This window comes from Aulostomus chinensis, chromosome 14 (genome assembly GCF_037954235.1).
Source record: "Aulostomus chinensis isolate RoL2024-O1b breed Wild chromosome 14, RoL_Achi_v1.0, whole genome shotgun sequence".
NCBI lineage: Eukaryota > Metazoa > Chordata > Actinopteri > Syngnathiformes > Aulostomidae > Aulostomus > Aulostomus chinensis.
Window position 1 is genome coordinate 23,255,475 of NC_141333.1, and position 27,573 is coordinate 23,283,047.

A 27,573-nucleotide genomic window follows, 5' to 3' on the forward strand; every position below is an offset into this window, starting at 1 on the left:
CGTCTGATTTCTAACCGCATCATTAACGCGACAGCAGGAGGAATCTGCAGACGGACAAACAAAATGCCACAGAACAGCAAAGAAAGTTGATGTTTTTAGTGAAAAGGTCATGTGATCACTGACCAATGGTTTGGCTGCAGCGTCTCTGACGTTGCAAACGCCGGACTGATGGTAGACTGAGTGCACTTTCATCTGCAGGTTTCACTCCATGCCAACAATCTGATATTTGAAGCTTCCTCGGAGGTCAGCACGCAGGAAACCTTAAGGTGGTGTTTGCGTGTAGAACAGCAGGTGGCGGTAGAGGGGCTGAAGTCCGGCTGAACGGATCCTCACTGCAGCTCAATGAGCAGAGGTTTAAAGGTGCCGCATCATGGAAACCCCGTTTTCAGTGCCTGTTTGTGGATCCGCGGGTCTCTAATGCACTTTCTAACGTGATGGGGGGTGGGGGTGCCCTCGCCCTCTAACACATCACAAGGGGCTTCTTTAGAACCGAAGCCACGCTCCACCCAGCAGGGCGTTTCCAAGGCCCGGGCTGCTGCTGGAGGTTATGATGTCATAGCGGCGTGTGACCACACGGAGCAGCTGGCCAATCACATCAGACCGGGGATTCACAGCCTGTGGACCTGGAGCTTGGCAGCGTTTTGATGAAAAATGCACGCAAATTCAGCATCAAAATGCAAACATCAAGTTCGGAGAGGATGGGGACTCCATCAGGCTCCATTAACGACCACCAGTCATACATGGAGGCGGCGTCTTGGTTCGTGTCCCCGGTAGGGTTGCAAAGGGGCGGAAAATTTCTGGTAAATATCAGGAAACTTTCCATGGGAAGTTAAGATGGGGAATTTTGGAAATATTCCAAATTGGAAACCTTCCATGGGAATTATAGTGATTTGTGGGAATTATTGGGAATTTATCGGAATGAACTGGAAATTGGGGTTGATTTAAACAAAATTGTATCACATTCCAACATAAATGTAAACATTTTGTTTTGTCATAAGCAGACATCCATGCAAAATGATACAATTAGAAAAACATGACGTTTCAACAGATGAGTAGAACTTTGTCAAGTTTTAATTCTTGTATGAAATATCAATTCTTTTACCGAACAACAAAAACATGAATGTTGAGTAAAATATTACTCCCCCACCCACTCAAAAAGTAGAATGACCCCCCCCCCTCAAAAAAGTCCCATTCAAAATGTAGAACGTGTCTGTTCCCTCAGCATTCTTCACGTATGTCCTTCCACAATATTTACACCAGCACAAAGACTTTCCTTCAACACGAGATTGTGTGAAATGCCTCCACACATCAGATGGCATTTTTCTGGAGAACAAAATAAGAAAAAAGCTTGTAAAAACACAAATGCAATGGCATGAACAGAAATGTAGTTCGCGACACAACTGGAATGAAAATATGAAAAAAATATTTGACGATTGATGTATAAATTCTTGTACGGTTGCAGAAAAAGTCTTGCAGGAGTCCGAAGAAAGAGCATTACATTTGAGGTAGCGACCACCGTAACAAGCTGGCCTCTTAAATGGTCAGTGCTAACTAACATTGAGCACCTAACTTACCAGCTAGCTAGCTTTGAATACATTTTTATTTAATATTTGAAAAGTACACGTTCATACCATTATAGATCAAATGTATTTACCCCATCATGTTATCAAAACTCACTTGACTTCATGTAGTCCGCGGGCTCCAAAGTGTGGCCTCCAGGGTTCAAGAAATCATCAGTGCATGTAGGGGGCGTGGCCTCAAGAGCCCTGCAGTCAGCAGTGTTTGAGGAGTAGCAGAGATATTCAAGTGTACCTTCATAAATCTGTTTGTTTTAGCCAAGATTATGCTACACTATATTTTCCCCAACTACATTTAAGTTCCTTGTTAAGGGCCAACCTTCAATTTTTCAAATTTCAGATTTATTCCCGTTAATTCCCATGCAAAGTTTCCAACTTTGAAAATTCCCTGAATTTTGCAACCCTCGTCCCCAGGTCTGTTCCACCCAGCTGGGACTTCCACTGAATCACAATCAAGATGAACAGTTATGAACTTTTATTTGAGTATGAATCTGAAAGAAGGCTTTTATGGACCTGAAAGGTGTCAGGATCATCCTTGTTCATGACGCTTGAGAGGAGTGGGTTGTGAAGTGTTTAGAGGTCCAGAGTTTTAGGGCGTGAAACAACAGAATCCTCCAGGTTTTGACCAGCAGGAGTAAATTATCTCACGTTCTGGAAGGAATTCCAGGCTCAGCTGACACTTGCCATCGCCGTGCATTTGCACGAGTGTTAAATCGACCGTTTTATTGACGGTGGTCGTGGTGAAGCGTTGAGGAACGACTCACGTTATTGACGGTTTCACTCAGAGGTGTTGAGACCAGTCAGGCCATCAGTCCGCCACGACGTTGGTCGACGATGCTTCATCTTTAAATTAAAAAAAATCGGATTCCCGGCTCAATATTCGATCCTGTTATTTATTTATTTCTCTCTAAACGGAATATTTGATGTTGGGAAGTGTTGGTGGGATGACGGTGGCATCTGAAGCCCTGGAGCTCACAGCAGTGGACAGAACAAACACCAACACCCAGCGTATGAACCGTGACGTCACCTCTGCGCAGACCCGAACGCTGGCGGTTCGCTGATACGAGCGTGTTGCTTAGCAACTTTGCAGTTACGAACACAAGCAGAATTAATGAATGAGGCATTAGTAAATCATTTATTGACAAATTGAAAAGTCGTAACAAAAATGTCCAAGACCCATTACCCGACAGGTTTGGCCACGCCCACTTCGGTGGCACTCTTCATCACCAGCGTGGCGTGAACACCTGGTGTGACATCACCATGTGTGACATGTATTTGCTTGTCAGGTGAAGGGCAGCCGGAAATCTCCGGCGCCAAAAAAACACGTGAAGTGAAAGTCGAAGAGAACACAAACGACATTCAGAGCTTCTATTGTGTAAAAGAGAACTACACAACGTTCAACTTTATGCACTGTGACCTTCAGAGTGTGTGTATGCGAGTGTGCGTGTGTGTAACTGCAGCATAATAAACTATGGCCGGATTCATTTTAGCAATCCTAAAGAATTTCGACTGAAGAACAATGGATTTGGTTTTGGCAATGATATGGAAGCGGACGCGGCACAGGTCCATCCTCCTGGGTCGAGGCTTCACACCAAACTGTCGGCCATTTTTAAAGAACTGATATGTGTTGCAAAAGCACGCTGTAAAGGCGGGAGGAGGCGACTAAAAGCCCCAACAGCTCGTTACTGCTCAACCGACGATGACCGAGATGCTGCCGCTGATGAAACGTGGTCACTGCCTTGTAGCACATCAAACAAAGTCCAAGCTGAATCCGAAAGAAGATCATGGCCATGATAGTTAGTTGCTATTGTGAAGAGGATGAAGGATTTGCAGATTCCTTCTGGTCTTCCAATGACATCATCTGTTACACGTGTCATCAGGGAAGGCCTTAACCTCAAAGCTACGCTGAAGCATCGTAGTGTGAAATCAGTGGCAGTCCGGTGCGATGGGCCACGAAGACTGTTTGTGTGCGTCTAATACAGCAAAGCAGCAAAGGAGGGTCAGAGCTATGGTGGTGGAGCTGATGGCTGAGCGCCATGGCAACTCCTGCTGCTTACAATGAACTCTTGAGGATAGTTTTCAGAGGAGAGTGACATGTTTCTAAAAGGAAGAAGATAGACAGAACTCTGGGTGAGGGATGGAATGGTCATGTTTACAGCAGGAGTGTGTGTGTGTGTGTGTGTGTGAGTGAGAGAGAGAGAGAGACAGAGTGTAAAACAAGGCCTGTGAAACCCTAAAACAGCTTCATGAAGAGTAGTAACCTCTGCTACATGTTTAAAGTGTTACTTGCAGAGGAGTTTCCCATGATGCAACAGATGCACGCCTCACTGGAGGACAGATGGTGACGTAACACCCAGACTGACTTGCTCCACCAGAGCGGAGGCCGTACGATGAGCGGATCACCCTGATGAGGAAGGAGCTAAGATGTCAGCTTGTTACCATCTGGCAGAGAATTAGATCAGATGGCAAATATGGAGGAGGGTCTGCCTGCAGGGACGCCAACCTCCTCAGTGTCTTCTGAAGTTTGAGGAGTCTCTGATTCTGCAGGCAGGGTGATGTTCTGACTACATACTGAGATTTTTTATATTTATATATATATATATATATATATATATATATATATATATATATATATATATATATATATATATATATATATAAATATATATAAATATAAATATAAATAAAAGAATATGTTTGTAGATGGAGTAGCACACAGGCATTGTACTGTAACTCAGGAAACACAAACACTCCGTACATCTGACAAGCCGCTGAGCCTGTTAAGATCTTTTTTTCGTAAAACACTAGAAAAAAAACCCATATTCAAAGCTGCAAATAACAGACTACCAATTTCATTTCATGCATTATATAAAATATTAGTCATTTCTTTTTCAATATATTTACAGAATATATTACACATGATGTTCTGTACAATAAAAGTTCAATCTGCACCACAGTCTTAAAAATATTTTCTGACCCATAATTATTTTCACATGAAAAACAATAACAGGAGAAAACATCCAAAACAAGCTGTTGGCTGTTCTGCTACACGTCCTTGAAGCGTGCTCCACTGCAGTTACAGGAGAGCTGTGGATAAAGTCATCCTGTGAGCTGTGGACAAGAGCTTACACACACACACACACACACACACGCGCACACACACACACGCACACACACACACGCGCACACACACACACACTCAGGGTGTGAGGGGCTGTCCTTGCAGGAATGAAGCTTGGTCTTCTCTGAGAAGGCTTCCAGCTGACAGTCGTGGCTTCTCTGCAGCACTGAGCGTTCAGGCCCTCCTGGAGAGGGAAGCCAGGCTTACCTGTCCGGTCGCTCCTCAGCCTCATCCCAGCCAGCTACTGGGGCTGTGTGGCCGACCTATCAGGCAAACTGTCAGCCCTGTGGGGGGTTTGCTGCTGCTGCTGCTGCTGCTGCTGCTGCTGTTTCTGGTGTTGCTGCTGTTGGTTTGTGGAAGGGAAGGAGCCCTGCTGCTGCAAAGGGAATGCCGCCTGCAGGATCAGCTGGGTGGACTGGTTTCCATGAAGTAGCCGTTGAGCCTTGAGGGTCAAGTGAAAAAGTGAAAACAGCTGGATCTCAACTCTGCTTCGTGTCCATTCTCCCCGAGCCAGACAGGAGGTTTGATACCCTTCCATCCTCTATAGACCCGCTGACTGTTCGTTAGCTTAGCACAATGAATGGTAGGGGATGGGTAGGTTAGCATACCTATGTCAAAAGTCATTAAAAACAATTAGGTATTTAAAATTTCAAGATATTGTGATTCTAGATTCAGACACATGGGCGGAACCAGTTTCCTGATTGGGTACAATGATATGACAGCACCTCAAAAGCCTCAACTTCAGCCAACAAAATCTTCGGTTGACAACTAGAAGAGCGGCTGCCCCAACTAATCGAGGTCGACTTTGCAGGATGATCATATTAATAAAAACACATCCGAATTGTGTAGCATTTTTCAGGAAACTCAAAAACTGGAAACAGACAGGGGGAAGAGGTGAGAGCGATTCTTGTCTGGATAAACTGAGTTCCTGAACCTGATCCACATGACCTTGTATTTACAGAGGAGAACCAACAGTTTCCACCAGCAGAGGGAGCATGACGGAGGTGTGCTAACCTACCCATCCACTACCACTGGTTGAGCCAAGCTAACTAGCAGTCAGCTAACGCAGCACAGAGCAGAAGTGGATCGTCTCCTTGCCTGGACCTCAGGAGGAGGATGATAAAATAAACGCATGTCCTCTAAAGGTTAACGTGTCCCTTAAAGCTTCGCGAGGCAAGATTTTGATCTTGACTCAATTATGAACCTGTTAATTCATCATTTTCACATTTCATAAGACAATTTCAATCATAAAAGGCAGTTCACTAACAACACACTGCATTCAAAATGGGGCTCGTTTCCATAAAGACTTGTTGCTGCACTCTGTGGTTCCACTGCTGGCAGCAGATGTTGATTGCTGTGTATTTGTCGTTCAGTAGGGAGAGAGTGACATCATAACCTCCATTTTACCAGGTGGAATTCTCATTTTCAGAAATTAAACCAGACTGAAATCATTGACTGTCACACTAACGGCTCCATGTACTCAGGCAGACGTTTCCCTGGGTCTGTACCTGCTGCTGCTGCTGCTGCTGCTGCTGCTGCTGCTGCTGCTGCTGCGGTGGCTGCTGGGAGATGCTGATGGTCTGGGTCTGGCCCTGCTGGGGAGCGAACGCGGTCACCACTTGTCCCATAAACATAGTAGTGGGGACCATGACGGCCCCACATGCCATCTGCCCCGTCACTAGCTTGGTAAGCAGCTGAGGAGCAGGAAACCTGTCAGGGACAGAGAGGCCAGGCAGGTTGAAATGAAGCGCTTCATAACGAGGTCAGGAGCGCTTCATTGGCGTTTCCTTGGGGGGGGGAGTAGAATTGCATTTTAGGAATCAAATAAAATCCCACTGAGTCAAAATAGAGATGTGCTTTTTGAGGTTACACAGTTCTTTTGACCCAAAAAACTCAATTCAATTCCAGACTTCATTGTCCACAGATGTGCAGTACTGCCTCACACACAGTACATCACAATAAATGCAATAAGAAATAGCACAACGTGTACAGTACAGATAATAAGAAAGAGCCTGTTTCCAGGGAGTTAACAAATTTAGCAGTTATCACATTGAGAATGAGAGTAAATGTTCTTGGCTTCTGTGACGGCTCCCTCGTGTCTCCCCGAGGCCAGTTTAACCAATTCTATAAATGACGATAAACAGGATCAGAGTTTTTGTTACACCTGGTTTTATATTCTGTTCCCAATCCTGTTGTTAATACAGTTTTCTCAAGGGTTCAGTCTCTTGTCTATATTGTATTAATTCATTTTCCTGACTATGTGCTGCATTGCATTTGTAATCAGTTGGCTAGTAAACCTGAAGAGCAACCAAAAAAGGTAATAAATGCATCTTAATATGATAATCATAAGTCCATCTGTATATTCAAAGCATTATTAATTGGTATAATTCATCATTCCCCTTGATGTAATTTCAAAGTTCACAACGGGGGACAAAATTCACCCTCCCACAGCAGAGTCGCTGCCTGTGAACGACTGAAATATTTTGTGCTTCACAAACCTGATCTGGGTCGCACGGTCCTGTGCAAATGTTGCCACGGCAGGAGTGTTGGAGCTTGAATTCTGGGCCAAGCTGGTGGCGATCTGGACCACATTTGTGGGGTTCTGTTGGGGGATCATCATTGTGTTGTAGAGAGAGGCCGGCAGTGGATTTTGTTGAGGCTGCAGAGCGAGAGACAAGTGCTGAGATGGAGCACACAGATCCAGAGTACTTGACAGCATCTCAAGTGAGGGCGACAGAAGCCATGAATGAAGTGTGTCAGTGAGCGGCTGCACAGAACGAGTGTACTGATCATCCGAGAGCATAGGCTCGGTTTGTCGGACCTGTGAAAGCGCTGCCGGGTTCTGCTGGGGCTGGACTGCATGTTGTTGCTGTATGCTGCCCTGTAGAGGCCCTGCAGTGACAACCTGGCCCTGCATGCATAGCGCCCCTCCCTGCTGCACAGTGCTCCCCAGGGCCATCTGCACCGAGCTCAGATTCAGTCCGGCGCCTCCTTTCTGCACAAACATCTGAAACATATGACAAGCAAAAAGTGAGGCCACCTAAAAATAAAGGCCCAAAAGATCTGATGTATTTTGTGTCCTGTGTGTGCAGCACCTGCAGCCTCACCTGCAGGCTCAGTCCCTGCAGCCTCACCTGCAGCCTCTGTCCCTGCAGCCTCACCTGCAGGCTCAGTCCCTGCAGCCTCACCTGCAGGCTCAGTCCCTGCAGCCTCACCTGCAGGCTCTGTCCCTGCAGCCTCACCTGCAGCCTCTGTCCCTGCAGCCTCACCTGCAGGCTCAGTCCCTGCAGCCTCACCTGCAGGCTCAGTCCCTGCAGCCTCACCTGCAGCCTCTGTCCCTGCAGCCTCAACTGCAGCCTCTGTCCCTGCAGCCTCACCTGCAGGCTCAGTCCCTGCAGCCTCACCTGCAGCCTCTGTCCCTGCAGCCTCACCTGCAGCCTCTGTCCCTGCAGCCTCACCTGCAGGCTCAGTCCCTGCAGCCTCACCTGCAGGCTCAGTCCCTGCAGCCTCACCTGCAGGCTCTGTCCCTGCAGCCTCACCTGCAGCCTCTGTCCCTGCAGCCTCACCTGCAGCCTCTGTCCCTGCAGCCTCACCTGCAGGCTCAGTCCCTGCAGCCTCACCTGCAGGCTCAGTCCCTGCAGCCTCACCTGCAGCCTCTGTCCCTGCAGCCTCACCTGCAGGCTCTGTCCCTGCAGCCTCACCTGCAGGCTCTGTCCCTGCACCCTCTGCAGCTCCTCCTGGATCTGCCGCAGCTCATCCTGCTGACGCTGAATGTTGGCCTCAATCATCCTGGTCCTCTCCTCCAGCTGCTCTTTCAGGTGCGTCATGGCTTCCAGCTGGTTGGAGAACTGCACCATAGCCTATCGAGGGATAACAACACAAGAATGAATTTTTTGAATGGTTCGGTGGACATTTCCACTTCTTACGCCAACTAAAAATGTGGATTTTGAATTTGGTTTCTGTTCAGAAGACATGCATTCACCAAACTGGCGATTCTTTGAGCAATGTAACATTTGTCTGACACAGCACATAGAGGAATGGCGATGGGCTTCAATTCAGGAGGGATGAACTGAAACAGAGGTTCAGGTTCATCCAAGACCAACTACAACTTTCAATCCTGTTTTCTGAAAATATCTGCAGTATAATCATGCTTTCTAATTTTCTGCTGTTTTAGATATTTTTACCCACGTGGATTATGGGACAGTTCCAAAAAAAAATCATCATTCCATCATTTAACACTTTCATAGTGTTAGCATTTGTTCTCATGATGCTCATGTGTTTCTTGCATATTCATGTTTTTCTGGACTTTTAAATGAGACACTTTGGTTCAAGCAATATAATAAACTGTTCAAATGCTGTATTTAATCCATTCCATTTGAGAATTAATAACGTTTAAAATGTGAGGACTTTACATAGAAACGGAAGTGAAAGTACAAGGAGCATCGTGTAAGAGCCGATCCTTATTCATTGGAGGAGCTGAAGACTTAACTTGGCTTGTATCGTTCTTTTCAGAAACTGAATGTAAGCCTAGATTACATTTCACTGGGACTTGGGTGCACAACTAACGCACCACACCGGACCACCAAACGACTGAGTGAATAAAGGTCTCACTTGGCTGCTGGTCTGCACTTGCTGCTGCTGCTGCTGCTGCTGCTGCTGCTGCTGCTGCTGCTGCTGCTGCTGCTGCTGCGAAACCAAGGATGGAGCCATGTTCTGTCCCGTGGTTTGGGAGCTTATAGACTGCTGATGATCACATCAGATGAAGACGAGGATGAGTTAAGAGGCCTTTGAATCTCCTCAGCCGAATGAATTCGTTCTGAGCCAGAACACAGTTGGTCTGTGAGCCTAACGCCACCGACCTGACTGCTGATGGAGGATCTTCGCTGTGATGTCATCTCCACGACAGAGACGGACTGGCGACCTGGAGTACTTCTGTCTCCCTGAAGCTTCACGTGCGATGCTGAGGGGAAAAACAAGACACACAAAAGGAAACCTAATACAGAATGCTGTCATTCACAGAGATGCTCTGTTGTAATATCACATTTCTTGATGATGAATAGTTGCTTGTGCAGGGCACTGACAGGCCTGGTCGGACATAACGGTGTGGGAGGATTTGCGTGAGCTGCGGGACGAGGCCGAAGGTGTCCGGCTGTGGCTGAAGCGCTCCAGAGCCTCCTTCAGGCTGGAAGTGTTGAGCTGGGACTCTGAGCCAAACTCTTGAGACTGCTGAGAGATGAAGGAGACAGTGACTGTGGCCGGCGTTAACGTGTGCGAGCTCAGAACTACTTCAGGTTTTCAATAATTAAATTAATACTTTCCCCAAAAAGTGTTTACTGCCTTTCAAGTACTCTCAAAGATGATTTTTCACTCCACTTCTTTGTTTCCAGAATATATATATATATATATATATATATATATATATATATATATAAAATATTGTTTCCAGCATATTTAGCATAATGCTAACGGAGCCCACAGCCACCAACCACAAAGAGCAGCAAAACTGTCCAGGAGCCAGATACACCCTCTGATACACTCCACCTCTGCTTTATGACCACCGTAATATAAAACAATACACCTTTTGGGTGAAATACTGTTTGAATTCAGAGAAACTTCCTCGTGTGGGACTAAAGTCTCACCTTCTCTGTTGTGATTTCAGGCAGTGAGTCTTCTATTCCAAGTCCTCGGCGTTGTTGTGACCTGACTTCATCGTAACTGTGAATGAAATATAAAATAGATGCGAGATTCTGATCAGAGTGACAAAAAGACGACTGTAACATTTGCAAAAATTAAATTCCAGGGCCTTGCTTTTATCAGCCAGATGCATTTGAGTTATTAAATCTCATCATATAGAATATAATAATAATGTCAGAGAGTAAATCTTCCACGTACCTTACAACCGTGTGTGTGCAGACAATAAACTCAGGTCTGGAGTTCCACTGGTGGTAGGTGATGTAGTAGTGGGTCTGAAGCCAAATCCACTGCTGCCCTTTGGTGAGGAATCTGTAGTAGCAGGACTTCCCTTTGCCATACTGCATCACTGCAGAGGCAGAGGAAGGAGCAGAGCAGCCTCAGACTTCCTGATCAACGCCGTCTCACTGACAGTGAACGCCGTGGTACTCACAGTGCTCGTGGCATTTGGCCAGTGTGTCCAGGTCATCTACATGGTAGTAGTCATATCCTGATGTGCCCAGGACCTCAAACGGGAGGTAACCTATGATGGGTGGAGCTCTGGACAAACACGTGACGCACACTTTTTCTGTTTCTGAATTTTTCTGAAACATTTCTGAAATTAATATTTGAATTAAAACATTCGGATCAAATACATCAGCAGATATTCCTTAAAGTTTAGATAAAGTGCTTAAGCACTTTCAGCAGAAGTAGCCAAAGTAAAAGTACTCATATCGCCAAATGGGCCCTTTAGAGTGTTATATGCATTCATGTTTTCACTTGTTTTCTACTTTATTGACGTGTCCACGAGTAGCGTTTTCTGATTTTCACTAAACATAGAACAGGGGTGAAGCACGACATGAGTCCTGAGGCAGACGCACACTTTTGTTGTGTTTGTTTTTCTCCTCCGTGAATTGAACCCCCACAGCTGGGCTGGACTCTTCCTTCTTCATCGTTGGTGTTTCACTCACTTTGTGAGAGATGAGCTGCTAAAGTTCACAGTTTAAGACACAAGCACAGCACTCTTCTGGTTTAAGGCAGGAAACTGCTGCACGGTTGCCACAGTTACAAAATGATGTGATGAAATCTAAACTCTCCATTGCTTATACAGTCAGGGGCAGTGGTTTAGTTCACAGCACAGTTTGACTGACATCTTTCTCAGCGACCCAAGGGAACTACTACCAGAGTCACTGGTCCTCGATGGAACAGAAACACTGTGAAGGTTAGCAGTGCCTTTCCTGCTTGCACAAGACAAAACATCTGAAAAGTGCTTCAGCAGAAGAAAGTGTACCTGTGGTCCAAGAAGAGAAACTTCCACTCTAAACTATGTCTGGAGGTGAACTCCTCATTCGGTTCTTCTACAGTGCACATCTCCTGTGGAGGACAATAATCCAGTGTTACACACGTGTCTTTTTTCAGCTTGTATCATTTGATGCAACTCTTCAGACTTTCATGTGTTTATGTGCCTCCAAGTCTTGGACTGGAAACTACATAGATGCTGATATAAAGCTGTATTGTCAACATGCTGACAGCCATTTCCAGATCGTGAGTGACAATGAGGGGCAAAGGAACTTGCTTTTGAGGCAATTTTCCTTTCTAGAACGTTTTTCCAACACTAAATCAATACCAACAGTATGACGCAGCCAGACGTCTCGACACAGCGCTGTCAGTCAGCACAGCAGAGACGGACCAGCGTCAGAAGGCAAGCAGCTCGCTACGGTACCACCCCCCTGTGCCAGCTCCATAAGAGGCACTCCAGTCTCATTAAAACTGACGCGTCTTCCATCCACAAGTTCACAGCACAAACAGAGCTAGACGGGGTCAGATAAAAGAGTGTGGGACTCTGTCCTCCGACTGTGCCACTGTTCATTTCTATTCAGAATCTTCAGGGAAGGCATGACACTGCTGCAGACATCCAGCCGGTTTTCTGAGAGGTTATGTGACTGCTTTTGACAAGTGGCTCCCTCAAAACTCTAGTTCCCAGCAGGTGATGCTGATCATGCGATTGAGCAACGGGCCAATAAGGTAATACATATCACATACATCACTTGATAGGCAGGACATCTAAAATGGCTTGGTGTTGATCTCTAGGAGAACTGAAATATCAGAGTCATCATTTCACAACAACAGCAGTTCTAACATCCATCCATTGTCTTCTGCTTATTCCTGTTGAGGGTCACGAGGGGGTGGAGCCTATCCCAGCAGCCTTCCCCCTGGACCGGTCACCAGTCCATGGCAGGGCCAACACATAGAGACAGACAACCATTGGCTCTCCCAGCCACGCCTACAGTCAATTTAGAGTCTGGATTAACCTGGTCCCTCTTGATGTCTTTGGACTGTGGAGGAAGCTGGAGTACCAGAGAGAACCCAGCAGGAACAGGGAGAACATGGAGACTCACCCAGAAAGACCCCGTGCTGCAGCCGGGGCTCCACCCACAACCTTCTTGCTGGGGGGCCACAGTGCTGACCACTGCTCCACTGTGCCGCTTCAGTTCTAATATTGTTGGTAAATTTAAATCCACATATCCAATATCAAGACTAAGAAAATTCACATTGCAGTTGTAGACTTCTACAATGTGTGCCTTTCACAGTGACCTTTGACCCCCAGCATCTTCTCAGTTCAATCTTGAGTCCCAGTGAACATTTGAGCAAAATTTGAAGAAATTCCCTCAAGCTGTTCCTGGTGCAGACGGGCAGAACAAAAACATGAGCCTCTGACCTCAGCACTGCTTTTGCTGGCAGGGAGGCAAAAAAAATGAGATTGAAACTCACACTTTTGTACCAAAGCATAAAGAGGAAGAGTGGGCAGGAGGCAGAGACACAGCGTTTTTTTGGGGGGTTTCAAAACAAAAGGAGATCTGGCTGGCAACAGGGTGACCACATTAAAACTTTTCTTGTTAACCTCCTGGGGGTTTGGGTTGGGGGTGCATGGGTCAACAAGATCAGCGGGGAAGGCCTGTGGCTCCTACCTTGATAAACTGAGGTGTGGCTAGTCTCACGGTTGCTATGAGACACACACTGTCTTCAAAGGCAGACTGAAGTGATCGCTGGATCACCCCTTCAAAACCGTTTTGGGGACAATTAGGCACTAGTGAAAATGGAACAAGGAAAAATATAAACCTTACAGACAGAAAATAAAGCCAAGGTGCAGACGACCACTTGGCTTAACTCACCATTATTCAGGGACTTGAAGTTTCCAATGAACTTGACATACTCGTACACAGGGGGCTCTTTGGGGTCTATCGTCCCCCTCAGCATGTGGCAACAGAACTCCAGCTGATTTTTCGCTGAGAACAAAAATATTGGAATGTTAAAAAACCCAACAACAACAACGCTGTAATAATTGCCACTGAGGGAAGAAGGAACGTAACAGAATAAAATACAATGACAGGATAAAAGAAAATGCCAAGGTATCTAAAAAGGTATCTAGTGAAAAGGTTGCAAGACGTACTTTTCAGATATTCAGGCGTTAGCGTCTCCCCCTCCCTGATATGAGAGGACAGGGCCTTGTAGACATTTGAGTGCTCCCCCATGGGCAGGAATTTCAGCAGGTTCTGATTCATCAGATCAGACTGAAACACATGAAGCACTGAAGCTATGAGCAGGCGTCCCTCTTAAAACTCACAAGGGCTTACAGTGACAAATGGGAACTGTTAAAGAAGATCAATATCAAGAACAAGCAATCAGTAATAAGAAGATGATCAATAGGTTCAGTACACTCACAGGTAAGTGCTCAAGTAGGGATGTCACACTCTCAGAGGCATATATGATATTCCCATCTGTCATAATTGCAAGGAAGAATCCATCTAATGCCTGAAAGCAAAAAATAAGCAACGTATTCATTTGACACGTAGGATGCATCTGATGAGACGGACCGATCCGTACCTCCAACATCAGCTGAGTGAACTCTTCATTACTAAGAAAAGGCGGCTTCCAGTCCTGCTTGATCTCCGTCGACTCTGACTGAGCAGCGATTTCTGATAACGCAGACAGAAAAACACGGCCTCAGTTGCAGGTTATGTAGACAAGAACACCACTTCCTGTCGCTTTCCAGAATTCCTTACCTTTGTGTTTGTGCAGAAAGTCGATGCTCTTCTGTAAAATAATCGTTTTCTGCATCTTCCGTGTGTTGCCTGGCAACATGGTACCCAGTTCCTTGATGAGGACATTGAACTGATCTCTGCGTTTCTTCTCCGACTCGTTACGGGACACACTGTGGGGTCGGACCAGACTGAAGTAAAACAATTCATCCTGACTAGATCATCTGGACATCAGTTACGGCTCCCGCCCATAAATGTTGAAGTTCACAAGACGACAGCAGCTTTTAGTGGGAGGAAGCAGGCTGCATCTACTTCAGAGCAGGTAGATGAAGTGAACACGAACAAAAACAACATCCTGTTTGCTCGTCACTGAATGTTTGATTTGACCGAAGCTTCCTTACCGTTTCGCGTCACAGATACTGCTGTCATCCCTGCAGAGGAAACAAGAAAAACTTCTCAGGTTCATACATCTGTATTATTCTATGTTTCACCCTCAATCAGTTAGTCAAGTGATGGACTACGCCAGGGCGTGAGCCCCTGGGCCGCTGCCCACGGGTGGCCTGTCAGCTCCCTCAGGGTCTCCCACTTACTCGTTCATTCGCGGTGGCTGCAACAATGTAAACGCTGTCCACCACATATAGGGTTTTATTTCCGTCAGTGAACAGCGTGACAGTATATACTCTGACAACGAGGAGGGTGATGTGGCTCTTGGTCCACCACTAAAACCAACGAAGAAGAGGAGGAACGGTGTATTTTAAAGCCGGCTGGCCAGAACTTCGTCTGCGAAGACGACGGCTGGCCCCTGGATTGGTCGACTACGTTAAAACTGGCATACCCACTATTATTCTATGGATCTAAATAAAAAATAATAACAGTGCAAATTTGAAACAACTCTTGAGTCTCCACTCACCGATCAATGCTTGAGGTCATTTTGATCCTGTTCAGGGTTGCAGTGTTGGAAAGGGGTCTTTTAATCGTGAGGTAGACATTTGTGAATTAAGCTCTGAGGGGGGAAAAAAACATGCATAAATGATTAAACCACTCACTTATAAAAAAAAAAAAAAAGTTGAACAGTTGCAACGATCTCACCTTACTGACAGTACAGCCAGTCCTGGGACAGCGTGAGGAAGGTGCTGCTGGATGAACGTGAGGTCTGAGTGGAAACGCTGCAGTGACGGCGAGCCTCTAGGAGCCTTGGAGATTCGCTGAATGTGTCCCCAGTCAGACGGCAGGGAAACGCAGGAGAGCCTCCAGTGAGTCGGGTTTCTTGCCTCCTCCAGGAGTGAGCGTGGAACATGGCAGCGACATCTGTATCTAGACATCAGAAAGACAAGCTTCCAGTCATTAGAGACGTCCGAGCAGGTGAAGAGGCTTCTCAGGTTCTGACATCAGCAAGTTTTTGAAAATACTGACTTTATGTCAAGTTTGTCTGAACAAGGACTCATATTTTGACTCGACTATTCTTTATACACTTCTCTGCAGTTTATGTCATTGTCTACTTGACTTTAGCATCAAACGCAGCCTTTAATTTCTTAATTCATTGAGAAATTTCTCGCAATGGCAGGTATGCACATTTTTATCAGTGCACTCCATACATGTATTTTCCACACCTTCCTCTATACTTTGGCCTTAATCATAGCTTTGTTTTGGGTTCTTCAAGCCTAAACAGCAATTAAAACTTTACAAATACTGACTGATTTTGCTTTGCCACTTTGGAGAATTTCAACTTTGCATCAGAGAAGACACAAAGAGTAATGACCCTCCAGCACGTGGAGAATTCATCTGATCAGGCCCGCTGGCTGTACACCGTGATGAGGATCTAACCTGAATTGTACAGCGACAGCGATATTTGACAATAATAAAAAAGACAATAATTAAAACAACAATGGCCCCTTAATAATTGATCCATGTTTATCAAGTCACTAATTTTGCCATTAAACAACTTGACATTTGTTTGTTAGATCGACTCCGGAGCTGACAGCATTAGTATGTCGTCCCCGTCAGCTCAGCGTGTGGCAGGTCGACCGCCGCTCAGCAAGATGAAACTACAGGCTGACATCAGGTGACACACACGCCGTCCCACACTGGAGGAAAGTCTGCTAACGCCTGCTCTACCACAACAGACATAACCAGCCAAACTAAACTCACCGCGCTGCAGACCGTACCAATTGAGCGCACATCCCATTGTGTTTGGATATTTAATTTTTTGAGAGGGAACATCCGAGATCAACCACCAGATCTGCACAGCCGGCCGTGACTTCAGCCCTTCGCTACCTGCTGATGTACACCGCCTGTGTCAGGTAGCCACCAGGGCTCCAGCAGAAACATCTGACCTGAATTTTCATGAACTGATTACTGTCAACATCTGCCTCGGTTTTCTCGCCATTACGGCAACTTTGTGTTGCTGGGAAATCAACTTCTATTGTCAGACTCATCTACACTGCATGACAGAAGGTGCGCACTGACACTTCCATTCACCGCATATGTGAACACACACACACACACACACACACACAGATATATAATTTCACTGAAACGCTATGTTATTATTTCCTATTTGACACATTTATCTATAAATGTCTTCCATTTGACAATTTAATAGGTACACCTGGATAAACTGATGCTGCCCTGCAACAAACACTCCTTTCACAAGGATTTCAATGTGTAGCTGCTGTTGAATCTGTTTGAGGGGAGGTTTTGATTTATTTCAATAGTCCAGTAAATTGTGGCGCTGTCATGTGACCTGTGGTGACCTCATGAGTTCCCAGTCTTTTGTAAACAGACAGGAAAATCTTTCCCAAACACACTGAGAGAAGTATCACAGGATTCGTGAGGATTTACTGTCAGACTGTTGGCCGCATTAGTTTTATTTAGGTGTACCTCACACAGTGGGCAGCTGAACATTGATGCACAGAGAAGGTGTGTTCAAAACGGTTAAAATGGAGGCCAGAGAATGGAGGCGGACATCGAGGCAGCAGACTTCCATTCAAAGGATTCCAATAAACGTGAGGAGTCACCGTCAGGAAGCTCTGCCAACAGCATCGGTCACACCTGCAGGGTTCGATGTAACCAGCAGTCCAGACATCCGTCACACAGTAAAAATGGAGCTGTTCCTCTATGGGGTTTTGCTGTGTGGAACTAAATCTGCTCTGTCAGACTTTGAATTTCTAGCTCTGAATATTTTTTTTTGCCTTTGAATCAAACTCTCCAACGTTCAACAACACTTTTTTCACTTTCATTTTACGTCAACAAATTCTGAATCAAAGTTTTGGGCAAAAGCCAAACTAAATGAGGTGTATTCAAGTGTTAACATTTCATAGGATTCACTCGCCACAATTCAAGGTATCAGAAGCAGAATCAGCATCCGCGTCTTCAGTCGGTCATTCAGAGCATTTATAGAGTCAGAAATGCATTCACACATCCAGACTCAAATGGATACATCCTGTCCCTACATACACAAAAACACATCAGTATGCAACAGATGGGTTTTTGTTTTAGAGCCACACAAATATAAATGAATATGTATCGTCCTCTCCCGGCATGGTTAGGCCTGCTATGATGTCATCATCCTGTTCTAAGAATCGAGTCGCTGTTCCCTCACCGATCCCGACTGAACGTCAGCTTGTTGTTCTGTTTCCGATGTGTAACTGATCGCTCTGTTTATACCGTAACCATCTTTTGGTTTCTCCAATATTTGCATATTAGATGTGTCACTCGATTAATCTATTGCCTAAAAAGAGGAAGCATGAATCATTGGTATTGATTGTTTGTGTTCCTCAAGTATTTTTCTGTCGGGAAAAGCAGAGCGTCTACTGTTAAATGTGCCTTTTGACTAATTCTTTAAAAAGATTTTCTCCCCGTCAAAGGAAGGACAACATGAAGCTGCAATCTTGCTGTTGAAAACAAATTAAGAACTTGGTAACATGCAGTACATGCAGTCACGGAAAATGACCACGCAACACGCAGTACTTCACTTTAATACTTTGGGTTTGTGTTTCTGACTCTTCAGATGGAAATACGGCATTTACGACACGGCCGTGTGACATCTAGTTCCAGATGAAGACTTAAGACACAAAACCTCTCATCTGTTGAGAGAATATTCTAAATGATCAGATTAAACAACACCATAGACCATTAAAGTCAGATGCATTAATCATATTAGATTATCAGCACGCATCAGTATGTCTGTTTATTCCTGCCAATTCACGGGGAACAGCCAAGATAAACCCACTCATAATGCAACTGCCCTGAAATAAACGCCCCCTTCATGAGGATCCTAATGTCCCAGTTTTATTGAATGTGTTGACTGGCTTTTTGATTTGCCTCCACACCATTGTTCCTGCTGAGTTCATCGGTTTCCATATTTTCCAGACAACTTTAGCGGCAGCAAAATGTGTTCATTCGTCAACAATGCACTCAAGGGATGAAACCCTTTCATGATTAAAATGCAGTAGAATCCTAGTTAAAGTTTGGTATTACTGCTTAAAATTCAAATAACTATCAAAAAATATTCATGACAGGGCTTTAAGTGAAGGGTGGCACAGCAGTGCGGCGGTTAGCACTGTCGCCTCACAGCAAGACGGTCCGGCCTGCATGTTCTCCCTGAGTCTGAGTGGGTTCTCGCTGGGATCTCCAGCTTCCTCCCACGCACCTAAAACATGCTTGCTAGGTTAACTGGAGAAAGCGCCAGCGCGAATGTGAGTCTGAATGGTTTTCTGTCTCTACATGTGGGACCTGCGATGTACTGGTGAGTCCAGGGTGACCCCGCCTCTGACCCAACGCATGCTGGGATAGGCTCCAGCTCCCCAAGACCCTGAACAAGATAAGAGGTACTGACAATGGGTGGGCTTCACGAGACAAAGGAACTCCCAAGCACTCAGAAATTACTCAACAAGCGAGAGGAATATGCGAGCTAAAGGTAAACTGCTGCTGCTGAGGTGACCAAGGAAACCAATCAGGCAACGAGCAGGCCTGCTAAAAATGGATCAGAAGATGTGGACCCCTCGTCTCCCTAGACAGAACACAACCCGCCCACTATGGCTGACAGCAGGGAAGGAAGGCCAGTGTGAGGCCGGCAGCTCGATTCTCTGGGTCACCAGCTTTGATGGCGCTGTGGTGGTTCGTCGATGTTGGAACCCATCACCTATGAAAAGCCTCTGGGGAGTTTCCAGCGTAGCTAGCAGATATCCAGGCCAACACTTCCTTTTCTGTTTGCTGTTTGTCGCTCACAACCCAATTAGTAACTTGAAACGTGAGAGTGCAGCCGAAGCACAACGACTGGACTGTTTCCATTAAATCAGAAAGCTAAACAGCTGTCAGACGATGCCGATAGGTTGTGTGCCTGCATTTTAACCAACACGTCCCACCTCTTTTGAGAATAAATCAAATTTAAAATTTGATTGGTTCACAGTACTCAAACTACAGACACCAGGAGACCTCATGGTCCCAAACTGCTGTGTCATGCATACAGATTCTGCACTCATATCCAGAGTTCCTTGATTGAGTCAGCTCCTGACGTTTGATAGAAATTTTCACTGAGATGTTTACTTAACATCGCGACAATCCTGATTTTGATGTGACATGAAATGCTTCATGATTCTTTATCTTATCTTATCCCTTCATCCCTACAACATTAAGAATACGAACTAGGAGAACAGTACACATTTGTGGTAAATTTGCTCATTCTAACATTTATTAGTTATTATTCTGGCAACATACAGCGTGTGTGAGGGGAAACCCAGACAGCACTTCAGCTGTTTCTCATGACTGAAAATCCAAATAGTCTTTGAGTCTTGGAATTATAAAATGGCGTTGTTGATCAAAACAAATCAGGGAAGTCAATTGGGTGAATGGGATTTCATGTTGGTACATGCAACCAAAAGCAGGGTAATAGGAGGAGGAGGAGCAGGTTCTAGCACACCGTTTCACTGACAGGCATGTTCTTTTACTGCTCACTGCACGTGACTGGTGCGGTTTCAACATGCGTGGCCAGGTCAAGGAGTGAAAAGTTGTAGTGAGAATCTTTGTCACCAGACCGGACACCAACTTACATTTGTAGTTGTCCAAAAACTCAAATCACAACAAGACTTAAAAAAAAAAAAAAAAAAGGCCAAAGCAGGCTTGGATGCCAGAATAATTATAATAATAATATTAATATTATGGATATGAACACTGAGAACTAAGAGGAGGAGGAGGGAAGAGGCCAGTGTGCAGGCAGAAGCTTCAGCAGGAGCTGCAGTGGAGAGTGAGCATTGTGTAACTGGGAGCACAGAGGTTTTATAACCGTGATGTCATCTGTGCTACACTGACCTGCTGGCCCAATGACCTACTTTCCTCCTCCTCAATCTAACTTAATCACAGCTCCACAGGCAACACCTTCCTCTCCTTGCCAATAACACTGCCCTCATCAGATATCCCTCTTACAGAGGAAGCCCCCCCCCCCCAAAAAAAACAGGCTAAGCAGGGACTCACACGTATCAAACTTGTAGTGAAAGATGTCAAACATGCTTCACACATGCTCAAGTATCTTTATACCATAGGAGGGAAAAGCCCATTTTCCATCATGCGTCTACTGCACACACAGCATTATTGAATGTCTGAGTGTGTGTTTACACGCCCGCCCAACACACACACACACACACACACACACACACAGACACACTCAGATGTAGGGCAGCAGAGCTCTGAGGATATGAGTCAGAGTCACTGAAGTGGATCTATGGCGCCGCTCGTCACGCACCCCACACTGAGATGCCAGCGCAGCAACAGTGCTACTGGTAACACCATAGCAACTGGCCTCACCATGCAGAGTAAAAATAGCTCAAGTGGATTCCTCCACAGCTGACGCTTGCCCCATCTCTCTCTCTCTCTCTCTCTCTCTCACACACACACACACACACACACACACACACACACCTATTAGACTACAGAAAGTGACTCCTATTGTCACACACGTCGGTCTACCCATCAACTCGACGTGCATCGTTGCTTCAGCATTTGTCCTGGAAACATTACTGATCTGTACTGTGATACTGTTACACATCAGTGAGGATAAGAGATCACAAGTAATCGCTCCCGTCTTTCAACCGTCACCAAGCAAATGCAGAGTGGCGCTGTTGTGATTTAAACTGCGGATAAACTACAGAAGGATGAGGCAAAAAAGGAACTGAGGAGAGACACGGTGGAACTGAACGCCACTGTTGTGAATCATTAAACTGATTAATTCAATAGCTGACACATGAACAGTGAATCTGCATATGTAAACCAGGGACCAGTAGCTGATACCCACCAAGGATACAGTTTCAGTACTTCGATATCCTGAGCACCCATGGATGCTCCTGGAGGTTTGTGAGCAGCAGATGGAGACAAGCTTACACTAAGAAAATCAGAAGAAACTCCAGCTTCATCTGTACGTTGGAGCAGATACCAAGTTGCCTCAGTTTGATCCCATTTAGTCATTTTATCATTTATGAGAGATGCAGCTTTGAATGAAAGTGGATATTTTCTAAGGGGGCAGCGTGGCTCAGAGGTAGAGTGGCCGTCTAGCAACCGAAGGGTCGCTGGTTCGATCCCCACTTCCCCCGGTGACCGTGTCCAAATATCTTTGAGCAAGATACTGAGCCCCTAATTGCTCCTGATGCCCCTAATTGCTCCTGATGCACCTGTCCAGGGTGAACCCCGCCTCTCACCCAATGCCCCCCCCCCCCACGACCCTTAATAGATAAGTGGTATAGAAAATGGATGGATGGATATTTTCTACATTCATCTCTCCTTTGATACAATACCCCTTTAACGATAAAACAAATACTTGGAGTAGATTTTGACATTGATACTCCATATTCAGAGTTTTCCCTACTGTTATGGGGGGGGGGGGGCAGAGTAGAACATGCCACAACCACCCCATGCAGCTGAAGAACAGGTGAAAATACCTGTTGTTGTTTTTTTAAACACACCCAAGCTTATAGTAGGATGAGTTGCGATAACGCTAACACCAACTCTGCAAAGGGGGCTCCGGACCGGTGAACATCAGAACCACCGTCCAGGAACAAGCAACCAAGATCCAGGTCTACATCAGGAACATGGCCCCCAAAGACGAACTGCCAAGTGAATTCCCCAGTCAGCAGAAATCCAATGATTCAGAGGAGGAGGAAAACAAACCAGCAGGGAGGGAGAAGCCCCTGCAAGCAATGTACCATGGAAGAAGAGGCTGATGTCCAGAAATCCTAGCAGTGACTGGAGAAGGCTGGACTGAAAAGCAGCACAGAGGCTCTAGTCATGGCAGAACGAGAGCAGGCACATAGTACCAGATGGATAGAGGGTGGGGTCCAGACCACCCCACAGGACCCCAGGTGCAGGCTGTGCCAAGATGCCCCTGCGACAGTTCAGCACATAGTAGCAGGGAGGAAGATGCAGGCAGGAAGAGCCAGCATGGAGCCCCACGATCAAGTGGCTGCAAAGAGGACAAGAACATCTGCACCAAGACGGGGCTGCAGGTCCCAAGCTCAGAACAGAATAATCCTCCTGAGGTGGTGGAGGTGTTGATGGAGCAACCACAGAAGAAGGCAGTGGTGATGGATGTAGCCATCCAAGAGACAGCACCATCCAGAAGAAGGAACACCAGAAGCTGGATAAATACCAGGGTCCTGGAGAGGAGCTAGAGAAGATGTGGAGAGTGAAGGCAACAGGGTGCCAGTAGTCAGAACACTGGGGGCCGTGACCCCCAAACTGAGAGAGTGACTCTAGCAGATTCGAGGGACAACATCCGAGGTCTCTGTCCAGAAGAGCGCAGTCCTACCGACAGCTAGGATACCGCGAGACCCCTGAAGCCCCCAGGGCTTCGACAGATACTTTTGTTTATATAAAGCAATATGACAATACACAACCATAAGCCACCTCCAGCAACAACCTGAAATGCTGCACGCTATGAAAGAGTTGGAAGAACAGTTTTCCTGTGTGTGATCAAGTGAGCTGCTTTTTCATTCATTCATTCATTCATTCATTCATCAAGCTTAACTATCAACAGCTGAGACACAGAAGTACTGATGATGCTGTAAAAAATGTTCTCACACACACAAGTTAAGATCAAATCTGTGCCTAAATAAAAAGATTGCGTGTTCAACGATCCTGAGGGACAAAGGTCTTACGAAGACTTTTTTTAACATCTTTCAAGAAGCAAGTTGGAAAAATCAAATAAGGACGTATAAAACGACAATGTAATACGATTATAATGCATACATTTGCAGTGTTCTGCTTTATAACAAGTTATTGCTCCGTGGTGATCATCAACAGGCAACAGCTGATGATAGAAACACCGTTGTTTTGATTCGGATAAGCGGTAAAAAAATGAATAGATTTAATAACGTTGTACAATTTTTTTAACAGATAGGAAGCAACAGGCTCACTGCCAGGAAGGTCACACAAAAGGTCATTGTGTGTGAAGCAGCAAAAAGCCCTGCACATCAGCTAGGGTGTTTGAGTCTTTTTTGCAAACAAAGATGTCTCCTAAGTGACAAGGACAGAAGATGCGACTCAGGATGGGTGTCATCATGTCATGGGCGTTTGGCGGATCACGAATAAAATTGGCAACTCAAGCTTGTCAGCTTTGCCCTTCATCTGACCGCGCCTTTAACACTGGGCAGCCAGCTGCGTATCTACTCAAAGTAGACACACATACACACACACACGCGCGCGCAGGCCCAGCGGCACAAAAGGAGTCTTTGTTTTGCATTTTCACTCCACAGCCCACAGACAGGAATGCTTGAGAGGCAAGCAGCAGCGGAGGTTGGCAGGAGCCCCTCCACGGCTGCTGGCTTCATGTCCCAGTGGAGCAGAAACTCAGCCAACGGCCACATACTGGTGCCAAGTGGGTCACTGGAGTTCAGAAGGGTACGAGCAACACAAGAGCAGCAACCAGAAATGACTGAGGACCCACCGCCTTTTTCAGACACTTGTCCATCACAATACACAGTATGACTGACGTGTGACAGCTAAACTGGAACATTAATGCTACTTATGCTAACCAGCTTGCACGGTGGTGCAGTGGTCAGCACTGTGGCCTCACAGCAAAAAGGTTCTGGGTTCGAGTCCCGGCTCGGGCGCGGGATCTTTCTGTGTGGAGTCTCCATGTTCTCCCTGTTCCTGTGTGGGTTCTCTCTGGTACTCCAGCTTCCTCCACAGTCCAAAGACATCAAGAGGGGACGAGGCTGATTGATACTCTAAATTGACTGTAGGTGTGACAGTGAGTGTGAATGGTTGTTTGTCTCTCTATGTTGGCCCTGCGATGGACTGGTGACCTGTCCAGGGTGAACCCTGCCTCTCACCCGTTGACGCTGGGATAGGCTCCACCCCCCCGCGACCCTTAATGTGTAGGAATAAGCAGAAGATGACGATGGATGGATGCTAACCAGCTAAACATTTGATTATGAGTCAGCTTTCTCTTCCAACCCTGGCGCGATGATCTCGTGCTGCTGTGAGCCACGGCTGCACTCGCAACTTCACATGAGCTGGTATCTGATTTTTGTAGCCAAAAGAAATCCTGGTAAATGGAGTATGATGATGATCCTGAAGGTTCCTTGAAACGATATCGTCAACATTACAGCAGAAGATCTTTGATCCAATCAATCCTAGCAAGCTGCGCGCTTCCTGTTAGCGTCGTGCGCTTCACCTGGACCAACACTCAAACATATATCATATATTACAGATATATTGTCATAGTTCAAAAGGTTGTGGAGAGCTCCTAGTCAGTCATTGACAGCCACCCTCACCCTTGCGTACAATCACAAAAAAATCTACAAAAAAGAAGGCCATCATTTGTGAAAAAGCAGAATATTCTCTTCAAAAATAGAAACAGGACTTCATCTTTTGTCTTACTTTTGAACTTGAACACTCACACAATGGGGAAATATGAATGGGAGCTGTGTTTCCTTTTTTTAAGGCTGACTTAATTGGCATCGTTTAATATTTGAGGACTTGTGACCAAAAAGACTTCATATCAACATTTATAATGTTATCACAAAAAATAAAGGTAGAGTCAGTTTTAAATCTGCACCCCCCCCCCCCCCCGTTACAATAATTATATTATGACATAACATGTAATATCACACGGGGGAATGTACACTACTGGACGGGACAAATAGATTTTAAACAAATAATTAGAGTTACTACTATTATTATTATAATAACAATAAAAATGGGCTGGTACAATGTAAGACTTTTACAAAGCAAAATGTTGCCAAATGTTCGTTTACATTACACCCCCCCCCCCCCCCTGCCCCTCCAATTAATACAACAGAAAAAACAAAACTGCTTCACGGCAGCTAATCAAGAGACGGTGATTTAGAATCTGGTGACTCAACATGATCTCTGTTTTTTATGGGTTGTATTGAGCAGAAAGAGCAACTGCAAATTGAACAAACAAAACCAGCAGCAGCTACGTAGTAACACGGAGCGCTTTAACTTTAATTAGCTCATGTAGCTGGTCCGGCTGTCCTAGAGGAGTGTCGCTGCACTGAAGATGAAAGCTCTGAACTCTTAGTCCAAGATGTCTTACCTTTTCCTTTGAGTGACGATTAATTAGGTCACCGTTTCACATCCTGACAGGGAACCGCGTGGTCAAGTCTTGTCTGAATTCCTCACCTGTTGGAAAGACAGAAAGGCTAAAATTACAAAAGGAGTATAACGGAGTCACAAAGAAGTGGAACTAACACATTTGGGTCACTGCGAGCCTCAACAGCCACAGCGCTGCAGAAATAAGAGAGGCGCTCTGAACTCTCACACACGCAGACACTCCTCTTTAAAGTTCATTCACAACTGTGCCCTGACATCAGCTGGGTAGGGACGACTTCCAGGAAAGGTAAATATAAGCATCTGCTCCTAGAAGTAAGACAAAATTGCTCCCTTGGTTCTACTTCCACAATTACAAGAAGTGTTGCTGAGTGCACAAGTGTGTGTTTGAGCGCTCATGAACCTGGAGTATTCACAACCCACCCCCAAACTGATTTCACAAAGCCAAACACGTTTACTTCATCAGCTGAACACCAATCACAGTACTCATTGTTCATCCGTGCTCAGTCAGTGACATGAGGAAGTAGCTGTTAAGATGACCTGTTCCAGTTATGCTAGGCTAAAGGGGAGGGGACGCAAAACAGAATCCCTCACAGGTCCAAGAGAGTCGCCAGTAGGCTGAAGCAAGGAGGTGCCAAAATGTGTGTGTGTTCCTGTTTTTTGTTAACTAATGGAGACCTTTTTGGTAAAAACAGTGACCTCATCAGGACCTTTAGTCCTCACGAGAACCCAAGACTGGTCCAATTGCGGCACAATGTGATTGAGGAGTTCCTGCTCAAAACTGAGATCAGGTGTGTATTGAGGTTAGGTTAAGGTTTGGGTTGGGCATCAATGGGTTAGGATTAGGATTAGGGCTTGGGTTAGGCTGTCCACATGAATGGCAGTTGACGGAATGTCCTAATAAGGATAGCAATCCAAATCTGTGTGTGTGGCAACACAAGCGTAGAAGGGAGCCATGTTGAGGTGACGTGTGTTACTGGTTAGGGACACTGATTAATGACATCAGCTGATTACGGCTGGGCGGGTGACTCCTGTTTCCTCGATGACCGACTGATTCTGTAGAGGGACTTGGGAGAGCAGTTTCAACAGCCAGTCCCAGCAACACAAAACCAGACAACAAGGCTTCATCGCGTTTGTCTGCATCCATGAAGTGAAGCAGTGACCTTGACCTTTGGCCATCAGGAACTTTTCGGTTCGTCTTCAAGTCCCAGTAGAAATACTTCCTTAATTTGAAGAAATTTCCTCAAGACGTTCCTGAGCATTAATGGGACGGGCGATGCCTCTGGCCAGCTTTCGCAAGACCTGCTCAAGGACGCCTCGCTAACTTTCCCCACCTTGCTAGACAAACGCACCTCTAAACCTGATGAAAACCTTTGATTTGACCCAATTTTGCCTTCACGATCCCAGCAAAATCACATGCAACATCCTGGTCGTGTGTTTGCCCCTGCTCTATCTGCATGTAGGTCAACTGTTTTCCATTTTACAAGAAACAACCGCTGTCTGGGAAAGACCAAGCTACATTGGAAATCTCCTCGCTATTTAAGAGCTGAGACCATGAATTTCTCATGAATTTCAGTTTGTTTGTTTTTCCAGATTTTTTTTG

General features: G+C 45.7%; 1 protein-coding gene and 1 long non-coding RNA gene across 8 annotated transcripts in view; both read right to left on the bottom strand.

The window, feature by feature from the left end:
- Window positions 1–1,185: 1,185 nt before the first annotated feature.
- LOC147250234 (uncharacterized) lies at window positions 1,186–4,137 on the bottom strand. The gene is made up of 3 exons (XR_015119209.1): window positions 2,342–4,137; window positions 1,678–1,766; window positions 1,186–1,323 (listed from the first exon to the last, which is right to left on the bottom strand). It is a non-coding gene; the product is annotated as an uncharacterized LOC147250234 (long non-coding RNA).
- Window positions 4,138–4,278: 141 nt separating this feature from the next.
- clocka (clock circadian regulator a) overlaps window positions 4,279–27,573 on the bottom strand; it is a 29,742-nt gene continuing 6,447 nt past the window's right edge. For 3 of the 7 annotated variants that reach the window (XM_086224656.1, XM_086224654.1, XM_086224655.1), the window contains exons 2-22: window positions 25,957–26,042; window positions 15,498–15,722; window positions 15,319–15,411; window positions 14,810–14,839; window positions 14,433–14,581; window positions 14,254–14,345; window positions 14,092–14,181; window positions 13,820–13,940; window positions 13,542–13,655; window positions 13,338–13,456; window positions 11,660–11,742; window positions 10,823–10,929; window positions 10,591–10,738; window positions 10,338–10,413; window positions 9,780–9,924; window positions 9,558–9,658; window positions 9,310–9,441; window positions 8,400–8,558; window positions 7,197–7,705; window positions 6,207–6,408; window positions 4,279–5,140 (exon numbers count right to left, since the gene is read on the bottom strand). In XM_086224656.1, the coding sequence (XP_086080782.1) occupies window positions 4,940–5,140; window positions 6,207–6,408; window positions 7,197–7,705; window positions 8,400–8,558; window positions 9,310–9,441; window positions 9,558–9,658; window positions 9,780–9,924; window positions 10,338–10,413; window positions 10,591–10,738; window positions 10,823–10,929; window positions 11,660–11,742; window positions 13,338–13,456; window positions 13,542–13,655; window positions 13,820–13,940; window positions 14,092–14,181; window positions 14,254–14,345; window positions 14,433–14,581; window positions 14,810–14,839; window positions 15,319–15,338 (2,598 nt within the window). In that variant the 5' untranslated portion in view covers window positions 15,339–15,411; window positions 15,498–15,722; window positions 25,957–26,042 and the 3' untranslated portion in view covers window positions 4,279–4,939. The remainder of the gene's footprint in view (window positions 5,141–6,206; window positions 6,409–7,196; window positions 7,706–8,399; window positions 8,559–9,309; window positions 9,442–9,557; window positions 9,659–9,779; window positions 9,925–10,337; window positions 10,414–10,590; window positions 10,739–10,822; window positions 10,930–11,659; window positions 11,743–13,337; window positions 13,457–13,541; window positions 13,656–13,819; window positions 13,941–14,091; window positions 14,182–14,253; window positions 14,346–14,432; window positions 14,582–14,809; window positions 14,840–15,318; window positions 15,412–15,497; window positions 15,723–25,956; window positions 26,043–27,573) is intronic. The other 4 variants (XM_086224660.1, XM_086224659.1, XM_086224658.1 and 1 more) reach the window with 4 other exon arrangements.